The sequence below is a fragment of the Melanostigma gelatinosum genome (genome assembly GCF_949748355.1).
Source record: "Melanostigma gelatinosum genome assembly, chromosome: 3".
NCBI classification, from domain to species: Eukaryota; Metazoa; Chordata; class Actinopteri; order Perciformes; family Zoarcidae; genus Melanostigma; species Melanostigma gelatinosum.
The window spans coordinates 18,480,058-18,499,825 of record NC_136636.1 but is presented as its reverse complement, the minus strand read 5'-3'; the positions used below and the strand labels follow the sequence as shown (position 1 = coordinate 18,499,825).

General features: G+C 41.7%; 1 protein-coding gene across 1 annotated transcript; it reads left to right on the top strand.

The window, feature by feature from the left end:
• Positions 1-2,589: 2,589 nt before the first annotated feature.
• Positions 2,590-8,269, top strand: alas1 (aminolevulinate, delta-, synthase 1). Its single transcript, XM_079297176.1, has 11 exons — positions 2,590-2,738; positions 3,991-4,233; positions 4,418-4,600; positions 4,691-4,834; positions 5,098-5,317; positions 5,887-6,071; positions 6,191-6,370; positions 6,586-6,750; positions 7,180-7,448; positions 7,569-7,731; positions 7,939-8,269. The coding sequence occupies exons 2-11, from the start codon at positions 4,020-4,022 to the stop codon at positions 8,097-8,099; spliced, it is 1,884 nt and encodes a 627-aa protein (XP_079153302.1). The 5' UTR covers positions 2,590-2,738; positions 3,991-4,019; the 3' UTR covers positions 8,100-8,269.
• The last annotated feature ends 11,499 nt before the right edge of the window (positions 8,270-19,768 follow it).

Genomic DNA, 19,768 nt, shown 5'->3' with positions numbered 1-19,768 from the left:
TGTTCTTGCTGCACAGTTTTCTGATATATTTTACAGCATAGTCACCAACAATCAGAGTCTCAGGCCCAGTCACTAGCTTTGCCTGCGGCCTTTTCTCACATTGACTCTCAGTTCTTACCCCGCTTTGAGGAGATAGCTGCTTATCCAGGTCATCAGATGGAGATTTATGATCCTGCGACAATGGAGAAAATCTGTTTTGAAGTTGTAGGCTTGGTTGTTGTGGAGGTATTTTGCAGGTTTTACTTTCCTTAGCTGTCCTTGGCTTTGTCCGTCTGGGTGCAGGGGTTGAGGAGGAGTTCTGCCCGTGTGCTAGTGCAGGCCAGTCAGCAGTGGTGTATAGTAACGAAGTAGAAATACTTCGTTACTGTACTTAAGTAGGTTTTTTTGGGTATCTGTACTTTACTTTACTACTTATATTTCTGTTTACTTTTACTTTTACTTCACTACATTTTGCAAAGAAAACTGATACTTTTACTCCGATACATTTCCCCTGAAACCTTCGTTACTCGCTACAAAATCAAATCTATCTTTAGAAACAAATGAATCCTGAGAGCAGCGTCGGGGACTGTGGTGGAACACAGACTGCAAGCAAGCAGGTTTGGTGAATCAGTGTTCCTAGCAGCAAGTTAAATCATTGGTTAATCACGTTAATACGCAATTGCAAACAAGTGCTCTCAAAGCCGCGGTGTTTTGATTCCCAGTGATGCCCAGGATGCTATATGCTATAGCTAGCGAGCGACTACCGGTACATGAGTAGAATTCCACTCTACGATGACTGATTTCACGATGGAAGCAGAAATGGAAGCACCTGCTACTCCCGCAACAAACGACGGTGGTGACGAAGACCAACACCAGTGGGTCGCTAGCGAGTTAGTGAGCTGAGGAAGTGTTGACAGTTGTGCAGCACTAGTTGGCTAACGTTAGCTGTAGCTAGCCACCACACCATAGGATTGATGGGAGCCGAGAGAGCGCAGCATTAGCGTTAGCATTAGCGTTAGCATTAGGGAAATCCTTCGCAGCAGTGTGCAAGCTGTCTGTGATGCTGAACACACCTCTACCTGCCTCAGCGGCCTGTGAAAGGCTATTTAGCATCGCAGGACTAGTCTTCAGCCCAAGAAGAGCGAGACTGAATTCTCACAATTTTGAAAACTAACTTTTTTTGAAGATTAACAGGACATGTTTCAAGTAATGACTGGGGTGCTGCTTTAGTATTGATCATGTTTTGATATTTGAGTCATGTTGTGGATGATCAGATGGAGTTATGATGGGAGCAGTCGCCCAATTGCAGATTCAGCTTGAGCAAAACCTTTGCCTATTGTGTTCAAATCAGGCCCATAGGAGTTTACAAGGCAGGTGTCCTTTCTCTAAACACTGACCTGATGCATCAAGTGGATATTTTTTGCTGAACATAATATTATGCATTGGCCTCTACATCCTCTAAATTGATCAGCAGGGGGCAGCAAAACACCGTGACTGCCTTTGCTGAGGAGCAATCATTAAAACTAAGATTCCACAGAAATACATTTTATAGATGACGTTTGCAGGCAAAGTTATTTGCTTCTTGAATTAAAAAAAAACACAGTTTGGAAACACTCTTTCAGGGAGTGAGATTTAAATTGGTCAATTGGTATTGTCTCTGTTCATATTTGTTTTGTATTGCCCCCACCAATTATATCAAAAGGGTAGACCACAAGTATGAAAATAAAAATCTGTTTATGCATGTTGAGTTTAACTTCCGTTTGTTGTTGAAATGTTTTAGACACAATGTAGGTGTGAACTTCACGTTTAATTCCTCTATTGTCTGCCAAACTCACACAAGCAAACATGTCTCATCAACAACACAACTTCAACTGTTCACTGTAGACTTTAATAGCCCGTAGTCCAGGTTCTCTTTTTGAACACCAGAGGTCACTTGTGCACAGAAAAGCGCTCAATACCACCACATCAACTAATCCATGTAAATCTTGAGCTGAAATATATAATTCATGTCATGTATGTTTATTCAAAAACACTTCCGTGTATCAAAGTTTTTCATGTTGCTTCTGTTTTCTCTATTTAAAAGAATATAATTGATGAAGTGAATGTGTATTGAACTAGTTTTCCCTGGGCGCCTGTCATGGGCAGCCCACTGCTCCCTATATACAGGGATGGGTCAAATGAGGAGACAAATTTCCCCCTCACCGGTATGAATATAGTATCATAAAAATAATAAAAAAAATAAAAAAGTTAGACACACAACACTGGAAGGAGCAGTTTGAGACGGCACTGTTGACAAAAAGTGAACAGACATGCATCAATGTCTTTGTGAATCTGCAGTCCTTGGCAGTGATGTCGATAATAATAATGATACAATGTGTGTAGTAAAAACCATATCAAGTATATATTTGTATCATATCAAGTGTATTTATAACTTCAAACATCCACAGATGTAAAGTACCCTGGCGAGGTGACAGTGTGATGCACGAGTCACACACCTGAGTTACTGGAATGACATTTGACGTAAACGAATTAGATCTCGCGAGACTTCCGCCCTAGCGTAAGCTCATATAAGCACTTGCACAACCACGTCCTTTTCGTTCGTCCTCAGTGTAGGATAACGAAGCTGTCTTCTCTATACTGTCTCCTAAAACCAGGCATTTTAGTCAGAGTCTAACTTTAGATCGGCTCCGCTGCTGTTATCCTGACCACTACACGACCGTTGAACAGGACTACGCTATTAAGCGGAAAGTTTTCAGGAGGTAAGTTTCTTATTTGCCAATCACCATCTTGACTTCTGGATGTAGCCTCTTGGCTAATATTAGCACGTAATGCTAACGTAAATCACTGTAGACCGGCAGGGACCCCGAGCGCCCGGGCTAATGTTAAGACTTGGTCTATCTAACATTAGCTACGGGTTATAAGAACGCTGTAACCGAAATTGATAATTGTAATAGTAACGTTATAGACAGACAAGTCGTGACTCTAGCTCTCTTCATGTGTTATAACGCCTTGGGAGTCAACACGTAACACCACTTTAAAGGGCTTGTGGACACTCGGAAACGATTCAATGTTTTCTAAAATTGTCCCGCTCATAATAATAATAGTAGTAGTTTGACCAGAGGCTCGGGTCAATGCCAATGCTGTTATCTTACTGGTGAATGCATACGGTGCAAGTAAGGACACCGGGAATCGGGTTACAGAGGCTGACGGAATTCAGTCCGCACTGTTACACCAGTGCAGACCTGTAAAAACACGGAATGTGATCAAAAATCATCAACAACACGAGCTATTTTGGTAGTTTATTGCTTTTCTAAAGTTAAATTAGTTGCACTTAATTATACGCGTTTTTACCGGATCGTATCATTTTCCCTCGAACTTCAAGTGGGCGGAGAAAGTCTGGGAGTGGTGATAGCTCGAGGAATGTGTGGACCTGACTTCAACTCCGGGAACGCTCATGACGCGTATATTTTCCCCTTTTACGCAATGGGAAAAAACCTCTTTAATGCCATGATCGGACACCTGTTGCAGTGACACGGAAAGTTGATTATTCACTGCCCTCCTTCAACCAACATCTTTCCATTTCGACTGGTTTTGGTGTGAAAACATTTGAGCCCAATGACATTTGCTCTGCGCTCCAAAAAAAACGGCAACATCTCTCCTCAGCAATGAAATGACAGTTCTACTAACCCACAGACCTCATCGGGAACTATTTACTACCAACAGCTGTCTTTCCTGCACAGAGAGAAGAAACCGCTAACTTAAATGTGTGCTTATTATTGAGTACATTACTGTAAATTACACCGAAACTGTGTGAATTGATTGATTTGCATTTCAGGTAAATGCAAATTATAGGTGGTGTAAGTGGTGAAAATAAATCCTTTGTTTTTTGTATGTGTACTTGTGTGTACTGCCTTTCAGCTAATGCCTTGCTAAATAGGTTTGTGCAGCACATAGGAGTATCTGAACTGTCCACAGCATAAGTTTCAATTCAGTTTCTACTGTCTCCTTCAGACCTCTGGACAATCATCACCACTGCTGACATGGATGTGATCGTGCGTCGCTGTCCATTCCTGGCTCGTGTGCCTCAGGCCTTCTTCCAGCAGCCTAAAAAGTCTATGGTGGTGTACGCCCAGCGTTGCCCCATCATGATGGAGCTGGCCGCTAAACCTATGGCTCCATCAATAGCTCGGGCCCTCTTCTCCTCCTCCTCCTCTTCCCACCAGAAGACTGAGGACATCATGTCTGCTAGTGAAGGTGAGGGTGCCAAAGGAGGAGTAAATGCAGATTTTTTTGTCTAATTAATGCAGTAATTACATTATATCAAGTGAACCAGTAGATGCGATGACTGACTGAATCATTGCGGTGTGTGTTGTTGTTTAAAGGTGCTTAGTAATGATATATATCTAAAGTTTTTAAAACCGCTTTTGTCCACCTGTAGGCCCGAAACAGGAAGGGCAGCCCAAGCTGCCGGGTGGCCACTCTATGATATCCTCAGGCCAGGCGGCGACCTCCAAATGCCCTTTCCTGGCTGCTGAGATGGGCCAAAAGAACAGCAGTGTGGTCCGCCAGGTCAGCATGGAGTTCCAAGAGGATGTTCAGGAAGTCCGCACGGTCAAGAAAGGTGAGAAGCGTTAAGAAATCGATTAGGCTTTTGATGAGCCCTGATTGGGCCCCATCTTTTTGTTCACATGTTGATACCATTTCTTGGCAGACGTGTCCCCTGCCCAGCTGAAGCCGTCCCTGGCCAGCACCATTAAGGGAAGCGGATTGGAGAAAACGAATCTAATGAAGGACCTCCTGAAACAGAGACCTAAAAGCGTCTCCCACTTGCTGCAGGACAACATGCCAGGCAGTTGTAAGTTTTATTTGGGTGCTCTGACAACCTATTTATCAGGAAACGTGCTGATACAGAACTGCAGAGTTGTTTAGCTCCACATTATCCTCCCACATTGTTATCATGCTAGCGACTCTCATATTGTAGTTTACCTACTAATTAGCATGTTGTAGTCTGTGTGTTTCTGAGTAAGGTGAGCGTAGACTTTCATCATGTTGGGCATTGCTTCATCCGTCACAATGCAAGCCACATTGAGCAAGTGTTGCCTTCCTGTTCTGTTGCAGTGTCCCGCTACCAATACGATGAGTTTTTCGAGAGGAAGATCGAAGAGAAGAAGAGTGACCACACATATCGTGTGTTCAAGACTGTGAATCGTCTGGCCAACGAGTTCCCGATGGCCGACGACTTCACGAGCTCTTTGGATGAAAAGAGGGATGTGTTCGTTTGGTGCAGCAACGACTACCTGGGCATGAGTCGCCACCCACGGGTCGTGCAGTCCATTATGTGAGTACTGGAGGAGTTGTTTGTTTGTGTGTGTAGTGTTGGAAAAACAAAACACTCAGTCCATTGGGTATAGATGTGTTTCACACGTAATGGGACAAATATTTTTCTTGGCTGTTCACGTCTCATGTGGACACTTAAGTTGGAGAGGGAGAGAAAAACGTACAAAAGGTGAGACACGGCCCATAATAATTGAAATCAACACCTGACACATGGGGACAACGCCCATGTGTCAGGTGTTTATTTCAATTATTAGTCCATTGTTTGTGTAGGTGTTAGTTGGCTATAGTTTACGCGTGAACCTCATGGCCCCAAAGAGAGTGTTTTCCTTTTCAGCTTGTTTGAGCTTGACTAGCTCACTTATCCCCTGTGTAGCAGTAACACCCTGAAACAAGGTGTGACTTACTACTCAGCCACTCTTCTGCTTCAGGATTTACAGCTTTCCATTTTTTGTAGTCTTACCCTTCCTTAGGCGTCCACCTGGCTTATATATGTGTCACATTTTTGCTGCAAAGCTTAAAAAACCTGGACAGGTTCAAATGTTGTTTTTGTCTGTCTTTCTCTGTTTGTAGGGAAACTTTGCAAAAGCATGGGTCCGGGGCGGGAGGCACCAGGAACATCGCTGGGACCAGTAAGTTCCACGTGGAACTTGAACAAGAACTGGCTGACCTTCACAAGAAGAACGCTGCACTGCTCTTCACCTCCTGCTTTGTCGCCAATGACTCCACCCTCTTCACCCTCGCCAAGTTGCTACCTGGTACACAATTTTAAAAATATATATTTTTTTTTTCGATAAATCCACCGTTTATGTACGTTTTGTCATTAATAAATGTGTGATGCAAACTCTCATTCTCACTTTCTCCTGAACTATTTCAGGTTGTGAGATCTACTCTGATGCGGGCAACCACGCCTCAATGATCATGGGTATCAGGAACAGTGGCGCTAAGAAGTTTGTTTTCCGCCACAACGACGTCGCCCATCTCCGAGAGGTCCTTCAGGAGGGAGACCCCACAAAGCCCAAGATCGTGGCCTTTGAGACCGTCCATTCCATGGATGGTTAGTTTGGGATTCATTCTTTTTTTAAACTTGCTTATCATGTGGTTGCGCATTAATTGTCGTATAAATGTCAGGGATCACTAAGCTGGCAGGAATGTTCATTACGGCTATACTCGCACGAGAACATTTAAAAGTTGTCGAACAACGTGACTGTAGTTGAGGTACTTTGTGGCCGTGGTTTGGCAAATGGCTAAACTTGTCTTTCTGTAACACAGGTGGCGTGTGTCCGCTGGAGGAGATGTGCGACTTGGCCCACGAGTTTGGTGCCATCACCTTCGTAGACGAGGTTCACGCTGTGGGCCTGTACGGCGCCAGAGGAGGGGGCATCGGAGACAGGGATGGGGTCATGCACAAGATCGATATCGTCTCGGGGACATTAGGTCAGTAAATGAATGGCGAGTTGTGTCACTATCTTTTTTTGTTGTTTTTTTTTAATCTCGGTTTTGTCGTTATTCTGACGTTCGGGCCTCATCTGTGTCACACAATATGCCAGAGGGCTTAAAGGAGCCGGAGCAGCTCTGTTGTTGCTAGGAGACTGTGGGCTCTCATTGAATTACTCCCTGCGTCTGTGTGTCGCTGTCAAGCTGAGAAGACAATTATTTCTAACTCTGAGCTTTTCAGCCCCTGTACGGCTGCAGCTGCCCTTTCAGAGTGTTCTACGTTGTGAGATTACAGTGGGAAGAGGTCGCATAGACCACTGAGCATAATGTTGAGACTTTTTATTCAAGAATGCTAAATGATGTCTCCAAAGCTGTGGCAATGACCTAGACTAACGAATAACCCCCCCTGTGTGCCATGTCCTCTTCCAGGCAAGGCTTTCGGCTGTGTGGGCGGCTACATCGCGAGCACCACTGCACTGGTGGACACGGTGCGTTCCTACGCGGCGGGTTTCATCTTCACCACCTCTCTGCCGCCAATGCTGCTGCACGGAGCCAAGAACTCCATCCAGGTCCTGAAAGGGGAGGAGGGCCGCACTCTGAGACGCAAACACCAGCGCAACGTCAAGCTGCTCAGACAAATGCTGATGGATTCCGGGCTGCCGGTGGTGCACTGCCCCAGCCACATCATACCAGTCCGGGTAATTTAGTGTTAAAACGCTTGACACGTTAAAAATAAAAAACACACTAAGTAGTCCTCAGTGTGTCTCAGATATAGCTCCATTCTAATCATCACGTGTGTCTCTTTGTTCTTTTTTTAGGTATCCGACGCAGAGAAAAACACGGAGGTGTGTGACATCATGATGAGTCGCCACAAAATCTACGTCCAGGCCATCAACTATCCCACCGTTGCCAGGGGAGACGAGCTCCTGCGTATCGCCCCAACGCCTCACCACACCCCCGAGATGATGAAATACTTTGTTGGTAAGAGCATACAGTAATCTTGTTAATGTATTACAGTTAAAATGCAAATTCACCCCGTTGGACATGATGCTTGGCCTCATTTGCGTTACCAGATTGTCTTAAATGCATAATTGGTTTCACTCAAAATGCTCATTTGATCAGGATGCATGTGGGAACTGACATTAGCTTTCTCTCTGTACTAACCACTGACTTGTTTTCCCTCCACAGAGAAGCTGGTGGACACATGGAAGGAGGTGGGCCTGGACCTGAAGCCCCACTCTTCAGCAGAGTGCACCTTCTGCCAGCAGCCGCTGCACTTTGAGGTGATGAGCGATCGTGAAAAGTCTTACTTCGCCGGCCTCAGCCACCTCATCTCAGCCTGCGCATAACACTACTCTCTACCGCCGGCTGGAGATGGAACATACATACTCAACACCCATTCCTCCTATCACTGTCATAGAGTGTATTATCTTTGATATTATCTTTGTCCTCCGACACATATTGCTCAATATATTCTGTGGTCAGATGTTCTATATGCTCCGAATAAAATACGAGATGGAAAGAAAGTGTGTGTTTGTGTGGCTTTTCTTTTTTTTCTTTTGATTTATACTTGAATGGAGAAGAAGATGCACTTCCATACATATAACACTTTGGACTATATTTTATTCAGCACTTCTGGTTCTTTGTGTATTGCAACAGTTGTCCTACAGGACGGGTAATTATAATGTGTGTTCAGATTGTCGTACTGCTGACGACTATAATAACGACACAATCTCAAATGGGTTAATGAGCAGATTGTGTTCATTGGATAAAGTGGGTGAACTGACACCTGAAGTAACATTTGGTCACCTGCTTCTGCCGCTCAGAGAAACTGGGTCACAACAATTGGTCTGGCTCAGCAAATCATTTTGATAAGTTTATTTATATAGCACTTCAAAGCAACAAGGGTATTCAAAGTGCTTAACTTAAAACATAAGAAACATGGCGACCATTTGTAAAAGTAACCCACCACAAAAGGACATTCAAATACAATTTAAAACAAACTAAAGAACCAACAAATTAAAACAAGCTATAAATAAGACAAGAATGAAAGTTACATTACAGTGGATGAAATTCATAGTTATTTTATTTATTAAAAGGCAGCGGTGAACAAAAGTCTTCAGCCTTGATTTTTAAAGTCACAGCGCACCTGTGAGTTTTCTGTGTGTTTCTTCCAGATATGTGGTGCATGAACAGTGAACGCTGCTCCTCCGTGTTTTTATTCCGGGGAAAGAAAGCAGAACTGTCCCAGATAAACTGAAGGGTCTGGATGATTCATAATAGCAGCAGATCAGAAATGTATTCGGGCTCTAAACCATTCAGTGCTCAGGTGTTAGGTGAGTCCTGCATGGTGTGTGTGTGTGTGTGTGTGTGTGTGTGTGTGTGTGTGTGTGTGTGTGTGTGTGTGTGTGTGTGTGTGTGTGTGTCTCTCTCTCTGAGGGGGACCTATCCCACTATCCCTGTAAATTCAGACGGGGATGTTGTTGTGAAACTCGAGGTGACCCAGATTCACAAAATTCAACAAGTCACAATAGTTCAAAACCGTAACTGCATATGTCCTCAAGATCCACATAAGCCCCAGAGCCCGTCATGGATGGCTCATGTTCTTATGGTCTTTTGAAATGATTTGGATCGGTCTTTTATCGCTCCTCTCTTAATCAACTGTACTCTAACTGAAACCTGATGGGTTGAGTGTGAGCACTGAGGCAGGCTGAGACGCTTCAGGTTGCTTCTGCTGCTGAACATCATACAAAATGGACACACTTATTCGTGAGTGCTGACAGCTTCATTTGTACATTTTGTGATTTCCGGCACCCCTCAAACCCACGGCAGTTCTTTTGTTTGGATAAATGTGAGCCTACATTATTCTGATCACAATCTTGCATTGACAGTTTATTCATTTGACTGCTTCCCCAGTGGTCAGGTGTTGTAAAAGCTACCGTTGTGTCACAAGAGGACGGATTGCTCTGAAAATGGAAGTGAGAAATATTTGCAGCTGTTTCACAGAACTGATGTTGCCACTGCTTTTTCTAAATGAAGACACTTCCACTTTTGAGTTGACTCCTCATTATACTTGACACACAAACAAGGTCATCACACACACACACACACACACGAGCAGGTTGAGGGGGATTCACTACATCACTGCAGAAGCACAAGCATGATTGTCTCATGTTGTAATAATATAAGATGTACATATTTCAGAAGATAGAAAATGAAGATATACATACATATTACAGTTGTATTTAGAGGTTCATTTTGATATCCCAAATGGGTGATAATTGAAAGACAAAAACAAACAAAAACAACATGTCTATGTAGCGTCACCATGACCTACCAGATCAGCTTCAGTGCTTCAGTCTCTAAACTCTTCTAATGGGATGATCTTTACTCTTCAGGATAAGAATATTGAGCTGTCTAACACGTTGTTCGACAATTGTTGGGTTGAGTTGAAATGATTGTGAATGGTAGAAGCCAATATTTCATTTTCATCTACATGAAACCATTCAGTGAACCCTCATCACCTGTAATGGCAGCACTCGCATTCATTAAGTTTCTCCACCCATTTTTTCAGCTTTTAATTCATTTGTCTTTCGTGTGGACATGAATCATTTTATGTCCACACACACACACACACAGCACAGAAGCGGGTCATCAGGTTCTCACAGCCAAATTGTACAAAGAGTTGCACACGATTTAATATCTTCAGCTTCAGGCGTCTAACCAAAAATCCATTCAAAAAAGCCATTGACGAGGGAATCCCAACCATTCCTAGGTTGTATGACTCATTCCTGCTGCTCTCTATCTACAGGTCTTTAGTTTTAGTCCGCTTTTGTCAATCACCAGTTTGATAGCTATAGCTACACACAAACTTGGATTTACAAATAGTTTCTGCTGCACAAACCTGGAAACATGTTGCTCCTCTTAGTCCTCTATCGATATAACGGCGCCTATAGCAAAACACCCGGCGCCACAAACAGTCTGCAGATGTGTTCTTATAACACTCACTCACACACAACACATATACACACAACACAATATTTTGTTCTCCTGAAATCTCTGTCTATAACGTTGTCATCCCGTGTCTCTGTGGTCTCTATGGCTGATTAAAACAGCATTACATTTCAAACACTATCAAACATTCCTCTGTGATTTCAGGGAGCACCCTTTGTTGCAGCTGGGTTTTTGAAAACAATACATCCCTTATTAGCATCGCAGCGTCATCCTTCAACATTCATTTAGTTTGAAATGAGACATGATCATTTCAGAACAGACAGAGGTTTTGCTTTATTGCGGTCAGGGTCCTCTGCTCTATAGAGTTCAAAGATTTGGAAGGCTATACATGCTGGTGAGAGAGGCAGAAAATCCCCAATAAAGACAAAGTGATGCACAAGCTGAGACTTGGTATCATTTCTGCTTCCCGTGATTCATAGAAAGACTTCTGAGACGTTGTCAAAATGTCTGTGGCTGCTGTTTTAAAGCTTGCATTGTCGTTCTCATGTTTTGGTTGTCGTTGACACAGAGCTCTTTATCTTGCAGCTGCCATCAGGGTCCAGAAAACTGCATGTCCTTGGGGCCTCCAGGAATGTGACCATGTGACTGTTTCACTGTCTTGTCGTCTCGTCTAAAAGGTGAAGAGCGCATGAGTCTGCATGAATTGCGTGCAATCATATGCGTAGGAAAGCACCGTAGGGCTGTGTCAGGCCTGTGCTGGGACAAATGAATTGCTGTGAAGGGTGTGAAGCAGTCATTGTATTGTATATCGCATTCAAATCTGTGGAGGCCCAGGTCTGTCACATTGTATTTATTTACAGTACAAAAATCTATCTACACTTCAAAAGACTTAGTATTGCTCACTGATTCATTGCGCATGAGCTCATGATGGTGACATACACAGTTTAAGAGTTATCATGAGTAATATGATGCATTAAAGACTATGGAGGCCCATTCTGTCCCTTTGCATCGATAACTCAGCATACAATATACAATAAAAACGTCATTTATAATTAGAGACTCTCAATGTTATGTACAGATCAACTGAATAGGCTAATTATGAGTATCAGTGGGTTTACCAAATCACCAATAAGATGGATCACAAATGAGAAGGAAGTGAACTCAGTAACTTTAGCAGATTCACATTGTCTCCTCTAAGTAGCAACGGTTAACAACGGCTACTTTGAGTCGCACTGCATGACGAGATGACTCCTCTCTCTGTTGACCACCAAGGATAAGCGGTTATTGCACTGCATGACACAATTCCGACAGTTGTGGTGAAAAAGTTCACAAGAGACACGTCTGTTCTCTTTCTGCAGCAGAAAAAAAAAAGAATCCCCAGGGAACCATAATCAAGACTTCCTGTATCCGTTGAAGTAATCTCAAAAACAAGTGTAATGACTTTCTAAACAAATCCCTCCAGAGTTTGATTTAGGTCGAGTAAGATAAATACTGCAGGTTTTTTTTGTGTTTATAGATAACTGATTTATTGTGCAGTGGGCAGTTTCACAGCTCAAAGAGTAACATGATTTGAAAACCTCGGACAAAATATATGCCGATATAAATATTGGGGTTTTGTTTTTGACCGGGCTTTTCATGGTTATGTGGTTCATTGCTTTATCACAAAGTTTTAAAAGAAAGTAACAAAAATGCCAACTAACCTTTTCTCATTGTATTTTCTTGTTTTAATCTTTAATCTTTAATCCTGTTTGCTATTGCACAGTTGATCCTTCTTAATAAATCAGTATTACCGAGTAATTACTTGCCGTCTTCATTGGGTACTACATTCACAGGAAACTATATTCACAAGCTTTGATTGTTTACTGTGAGTCTTTCTATGACTGTAGAAGTTTCCTCTTTGGCTTTCTGGAGCAATGAAATCAGACAGGAATGAAACTCTGGGGGCTCCAAAACAATCCCCACCCTGACCGGATGGTTGAAAGAATGAGGCACAAATATATGTCTCACACACGCTCTCACTCCCCAGTTTGTTAAAATAAGTACCGGTACTCTGTTTTGAGAGCAATCCGCAGTATGAAGTAGGACAAATACAGCACTGTCGTCTTTGGGGTCATTCATTTGAAAGAAAACAGATTTGATAATGTCAAATTTAACAGAGCCACACATTTCCTAGGAAGTATGAGTATAATTATACTAATTTCTCTATAAGAACAGCTTAATAATCACTATGCATTTGGTGTTAGAACCCTAAATCTCTGTTTATGTTGATTCTTATGCTTCCATGTCAACCAATTAACATTGTTGTCATGTTCAGCTGACCTGCTTTACAGTGCTTAAGCAGTGCACGAGGAGTTTGAAGTTTTGGATCACATTGGCCTTGGTGCATGCTGATGGACGTGTCTGGCCGATGTCCAGGCTCACCAAGCTGGACATTCCTCTCCCTTTGTGGCCTCTCCCCGACCCTGGTTTGGAACACCTACAAGGTTACAGATCAGTGCAAAACAGTATCAACACTGAAAGGGAAAGAAACTTTCTATTTCTTGTATTTGAACTGAGTTCTCTACTTTTCAAAAGAAACCCTACATTTATATAGTAGAATAGTGATCCTCATAAGTCAAGGAAATGTTAAAGAGTCCTTGTTATTCTTTCTCATGGTAACAGTGATAACAAAGTCGTATTCCAGTCAAGATAATCCGTATCGTCCAGATTTGTTTGTACGTGTGCTGCCTGTTGCAACCTTCACTCTAGTAAAACCTAGACTTTGCCCACGACGGCCTGAAGCAACACCAGGAACAAGGATGTGTAAAGGTAACAAACATAGCGTCGGGAAATATCACTCTGTCTGACACAGCGGCTGTCGTATCAGGTCACCTGTCACTTTACAGTATTTAGACCTTGACGAACAAAAGATAATTGTAAAAGGAAAAAAAAGTGTTCCAACTCTAAAATCTATAAAAATTCAATGGAATTTGGAGTTCCAGGAAAAAGACGTTCAGCTTTTCACTACCCGCCTACGCTCGTACTTCACAACACAAAGTGGGTCATTCTTAAAGTGGAGGCATTTCAATCGCTCAATTCAGAACAGCAGTAAACTAACAGCAGCTGCCTATTTCATCTGTGTTTCTGTAAAGAGTCATGTTTTCATCAGTTACACATGAGTAATAAAGTAATGACATAATGTGTCGTGTGTTTGATTGGACGTTTTCAGTGAGAGAGAGAAAGAGCACGGTTGTATTTACAGTATAAGTGCGTGAGACCAGAACCTGATGAAAGGATAACATCCACAGAGTCTTGGATGAGGTCAGTTCCTTTTCCTCCTTACAGGCCAAGCAACACGCCATTCTTCTTTTTTTCTTCTTTATTTGTAGTAAGTAAGTCGAGTGACAGAGAACTTTCAATAAACAAATCTGTCACGCACCAAAGCACTATGATAGGGTAGCTGCTTTAATTTGATTTTGCTCAGACTCTGTCACGGGAGTTCACAGATAGGACCCAAAAGCAAGACCACAGGAGACAGAAGTGAATGTTCAACAGGTTTTATTTATAGACAGGTGGGTGCAGGTGTGGAGCCCGTGGTCCGACACCCGAGTGGCAGATCGACGGTGTGAGTCCCGTGGCTCGACACCGGAGGCCTGGCAGCTTGACGGCGATTGTAGTCCGTTTAACCCCAGGCGGGTAGAGCGACAGATCGACGGTGTGAGTCCCGTGGCTCGACACTGGAGGGCTGGTGAGTTGACGGCGTGAAGTCCCGTGGCTCGATACTGGAGTCGACAGAGTGTACTCCGTAGACCACAACGAGAGCAGAGCGGCGGAGCGCATCCACAAACACAAGGAGGGCAGAGCGGCGGAGTGTAATCCACAGACACAAGGAGGGCAGAGCGGCGGAGTGTAATCCACAGACACAAGGAGGGCAGAGGATGCCACGGGGTTTCAGCCGGTTAAAGACGGTTAAAGACGGTACGACCTGACACTCCCAGACTGCAGGGCCAGAGCTTATATAGTGGCAGGATACTCATTAAGGGGCCCTGAGTCTGGTGTGTCAGGCTGCAGGAGGTGATCAGCTTGAGTGTCCTCAGCCGTGCACGATTAAGGGTGCGGCCATGGGAGGTGTCTGGAGGCAGAGGACAAACACAGAGCACATGGCACACAATAACAGACAGGGGAATGACAGAGCACATGAGGAGAGGAGATCAGGGGACACACACACCGGGTCAGACAGGGATCCTGGATCCTGACAGACTCGTCATAGTGTGAGAGGTAAACTTGATGAACTATACTCTCTGTGTTAACAATGTGGCTGAGAAGGCTGCACAGATTGCAGTCATGACTTTGTCCTTATAACTGAGTGTGAGAAGCACGCTGCCAACTTGTTTCCACGCCATGCAGGTAAAGGGTGTCATTTATCAAAAGACAGAGAAGCTTTACCCTGGTAAATCAATGGCATTGCAACAGTTGGATGCTTGTTGTTGTTTTTTTTGCCATTGTTCACTTTATTTTCCAATTTTACATTTTCTTAGTGTTAATTAATGAATTTGCTATAGTTATCTTTAGCTGTTGGTTATCTTTGCTGTTTTGTTTCACAGCGTACGGTCACAAAAACAAGAATGTCAGCTGGAAACTCTGGGAATTCTCCATTCCTTCACAAAGTACAAGTCATCACAACTACGTTCTTCCTCCCTGCAGCAGGAAGAGAAAAGTGCAACCTACGAACTCTGATCAGCTCCAGCTCTGGGAATGTGGGAGCCTTAACTCGTATTTTGCAAATTGATTATAATTTATTGGATTTTATCATGCACTAAATTAAGAATCCAAATTTGCCATTGACCTCTTTTATACCCATACTAAAAAAAGATAATATGTATAAAAATAATAAATACATGTACCATCAAAGCCGACAACTAGCTTTACGTTGACATGCAGACATTTCTAATCACAAAGAAATCAAAGTTGAGTTGTATTGTTTACATTATTGTACTTTATGCTGACGAAGGACCCGTCCAACTGGGATTTTATTTTAAATTCAGGATGATGGTGAATCTGTGCAGCTTAAATGTTTTAGAGAAATATAAATCCTATTTTATGGTAATTTGTCATAGTTTTGTTGTTGTTTTTAGCACTTGACTGAAATTGTTCAATTTCCAAATTCTTCTTATTTATTCATGCAAAAAAAAAAGGTTAGTGTATACAAGGCCAAGGGATATGTGCAATATTCAGTTGTGTAACGTTAATCAGCGTTGTTGACTCTTGATTATTGGATACTATCCTGTTTAAATAGCATGACATATGTGAATCTTCACTGGCTTCACATCCTTTTTTATCCAAAATCCAGTGCAACAACGTGCATGCAGAAATTACGAATCAAAATAAATACACGGGGGAATTGAACGCTTGAGACTCACGTTCTCATACTTGGCATGATAACTGATGTTTATAAAATAACAATATCACCTTTTTATACCAACTTCTGTGTATATGTAGTCATAAACTGTTCAGTGGCTCTACGAGTTTAACACATGTCCTCATTCATGAGCAACTGGTTGTTTCAGTTTTCTCTAAAAATAGACCAGCACTAGTTCGGCATAGTTGTGATGTCAGCCTTGCGTGACACTGGAATTTTTCTTAGTCAAATCCATTGTTCAAAAATCTATTGTGAGTTACCGGTACATAAGAGCCAAAAGAATTTAAACATGCTTTAAATAATAAATTATTTATGAGGCCATATCTCATCAAGTTTCGGTTTTTTTTGTTTCATTAACAGCATCTGCTGAAGGCTTTACATATATCCCCATGCCAACATCAAGCTTCTTTGAGCATTTTATTAACTTTGTACATAACTATGTATTTTATGAATAATAATCATTCTCACTCTCACTTACAGAAAATGAATCTGTTTATTTATTATGTAAAATCTATTCAGGAAGAGTATCATCCAAGAAACTCTTTGGTCTTTGGTTTCATACTTCATCCCGAACATGTTGTTGTCAGTAGACATTCACATGACGCACACGGTTCACACAAATTATTTCAAAGTGAGATCAGTTGTTGTTGTGAAGTCACTATCGGACACAATGCCTCAGCCTCGTAGGGATTTAAACAGTACCACAAAATACCAGCAACAGAGAAGAACTTTTTATACATTCAAATAATACATTTGTTTAATTAAGTCACATTTTAATTTTGTTTTATCATATGTAGTGAGAGGGTCAATTTCAACTGACTCTTACATTTTAAAACGACACCAGCACACCGTCTCTGTATCACAGATCATTTTGAAACTTGTCTCCCCTCACAGGTCAGACAAACACTACGATCACCTACACAGATGATTACCTGAAATCTATCTATATTTCATATTTTTGCTAATTTAATTTATCATTACCCTGTTGGCATGACATTTGCTGAAGAGCGCATTATGACTTGTATGACTCGAAACTCAAAGTTTAAGACACGGGGCTTGAGTCAGTAGTACTTGAGTGCAAAGACTTGAGACCTCATTGTGACTTGGTACCACCTCTGCTCTTTACCCAACAATACAGAGTATTCTTTATGCGTTTTGACAAACATATACAACGACAGAAGGTCACATGGCTCCTGGTGAAAGTTGACAGCAAGAGCGACAAGATTAGAGCTCTTTGCAGGTTTAAACAGCCATCATAAATTTCTCAAAGACTCCTACTGATAAAAGAAATAACATGAAAAACATCCTCCTACTGATAAAAGAAATAACATGAAAAACATCCTCTTACTGGAAGGGGAACGGTGTGTCTGTGGACCAAGCCCAGATTTATTTTCAGGTAAGTATATCCTCCTTCCCTTAAACACACAATGCACAATGGCCCTGAGCACAGACACTTTGGACTTTTTAAGATAATCAGGGAGATTTGAATGTTTTGTTGCTGCTTAAGTGTGTAAAGCTCTGCCTGGATAATAAGAGATTCCCCCTTGTGTGCGTGCATGTGTGGTGTGTTATTGAATTACAACCCTACAGTCAATTTACAGCTATGTAGCTGTGGTTAAAAGGATTCCTGTTCATCAGTCTGTTTTACTTCCTCTTTCCTTCTCCGGATCATCTACTGGAAACGATCATCGTCCAACTGGGATTTTATTTTAAATTCAGGATGATGGTGAATCTGTGCAGCTTAAATGTTTTAGAGAAATATAAATCCTATTTTATGGTAATTTGTCATAGTTTTGTTGTTGTTTTTAGCAGTTGACTGAAATTGTTCAATTTCCAAATTCTTCTTATTTATTCATGCAAAAAAAAGGTTAGTGTATACAAGGCCAAGGGATATGTGCAATATTCAGTTGTGTAACGTTAATCAGCGTTGTTGACTCTTGATTATTGGATACTATCCTGTTTAAATAGCATGACATATGTGAATCTTCACTGGCTTCACATCCTTTTTTATCCAAAATCCAGTGCAACAACGTGCATGCAGAAATTACGAATCAAAATAAATACACGGGGGAATGCTTGAGACTCACGTTCTCATACTTGGCATGATAACTGATGTTTATAAAATAACAATATCACCTTTTTATACCAACTTCTGTGTATATGTAGTCATAAACTGTTCAGTGGCTCTACGAGTTTAACACATGTCCTCATTCATGAGCAATTCATGAGCATTGTTTCAGTTTTCTCTAAAAATAGACCAGCACTAGTTCGGCATTGTTGTGATGTCAGCCTTGCGTGACACTGGAATTTTTCTTAGTCAAATCCATTGTTCAAAAATCTATTGTGAGTTACCGGTACATAAGAGCCAAAAGAATTTAAACATGCTTTTAATAATAAATTATTTATGAGGCCATATCTCATCAAGTTTCGGTTTTTTTTGTTTCATTAACAGCATCTGCTGAAGGCTTTACATATATCCCCATGCCAACATCAAGCTTCTTTGAGCATTTTATTAACTTTGTACATAACTATGTATTTTATGAATAATAATCATTCTCACTCTCACTTACAGAAAATGAATCTGTTTATTTATTATGTAAAATCTATTCAGGAAGAGTATCAACCAAGAAACTCTTTGGTCTTTGGTTTCATACTTCATCCCGAACATGTTGTTGTCAGTAGACATTCACATGACGCACACGGTTCACACAAATTATTTCAAAGTGAGATCAGTTGTTGTTGTGAAGTCACTATCGGACACAATGCCTCAGCCTCGTAGGGATTTAAACAGTAGCACAAAATACCAGCAACAGAGAAGAACTTTTCATACATTCAAATAATACATTTGTTTAATTAAGTCACATTTTAATTTTGTTTTATCATATGTAGTGAGAGGGTCAATTTCAACTGACTCTTACATTTTAAAACGACACCAGCACACCGTCTCTGTATCACAGATCATTTTGAAACTTGGCTCCCCTCACAGGTCAGACAAACACTACGATCACCTACACAGATGATTACCTGAAATCTATCTATATTTCATATTTTTGCTAATTTAATTTATCATTACCCTGTTGGCATGACATTTGCTGAAGAGCGCATTATGACTTGTATGACTCGAAACTCAAAGTTTAAGACACGGGGCTTGAGTCAGTAGTACTTGAGTGCAAAGACTTGAGACCTCATTGTGACTTGGTACCACCTCTGCTCTTTACCCAACAATACAGAGTATTCTTTATGCGTTTTGACAAACATATACAACGACAGAAGGTCACATGGCTCCTGGTGAAAGTTGACAGCAAGAGCGACAAGATTAGAGCTCTTTGCAGGTTTAAACAGCCATCATAAATTTCTCAAAGACTCCTACTGATAAAAGAAATAACATGAAAAACATCCTCCTACTGATAAAAGAAATAACATGAAAAACATCCTCTTACTGGAAGGGGAACGGTGTGTCTGTGGACCAAGCCCAGATTTATTTTCAGGTAAGTATATCCTCCTTCCCTTAAACACACAATGCACAATGGCCCTGAGCACAGACACTTTGGACTTTTTAAGATAATCAGGGAGATTTGAATGTTTTGTTGCTGCTTAAGTGTGTAAAGCTCTGCCTGGATAATAAGAGATTCCCCCTTGTGTGCGTGCATGTGTGGTGTGTTATTG

Excerpts from the sequence above, each read along its gene's own strand:
- alas1 (XM_079297176.1), top strand. The coding sequence starts at position 4,020 with ATGGATGTGATCGTGCGTCGCTGTCCATTCCTGGCTCGTGTGCCTCAG. Across the intron at positions 4,601-4,690 it reads AGTCCGCACGGTCAAGAAAG|ACGTGTCCCCTGCCCAGCTG; the intron begins GTGAGAAGCGTT and ends ATTTCTTGGCAG. Across the intron at positions 6,371-6,585 it reads GACCGTCCATTCCATGGATG|GTGGCGTGTGTCCGCTGGAG; the intron begins GTTAGTTTGGGA and ends TCTGTAACACAG.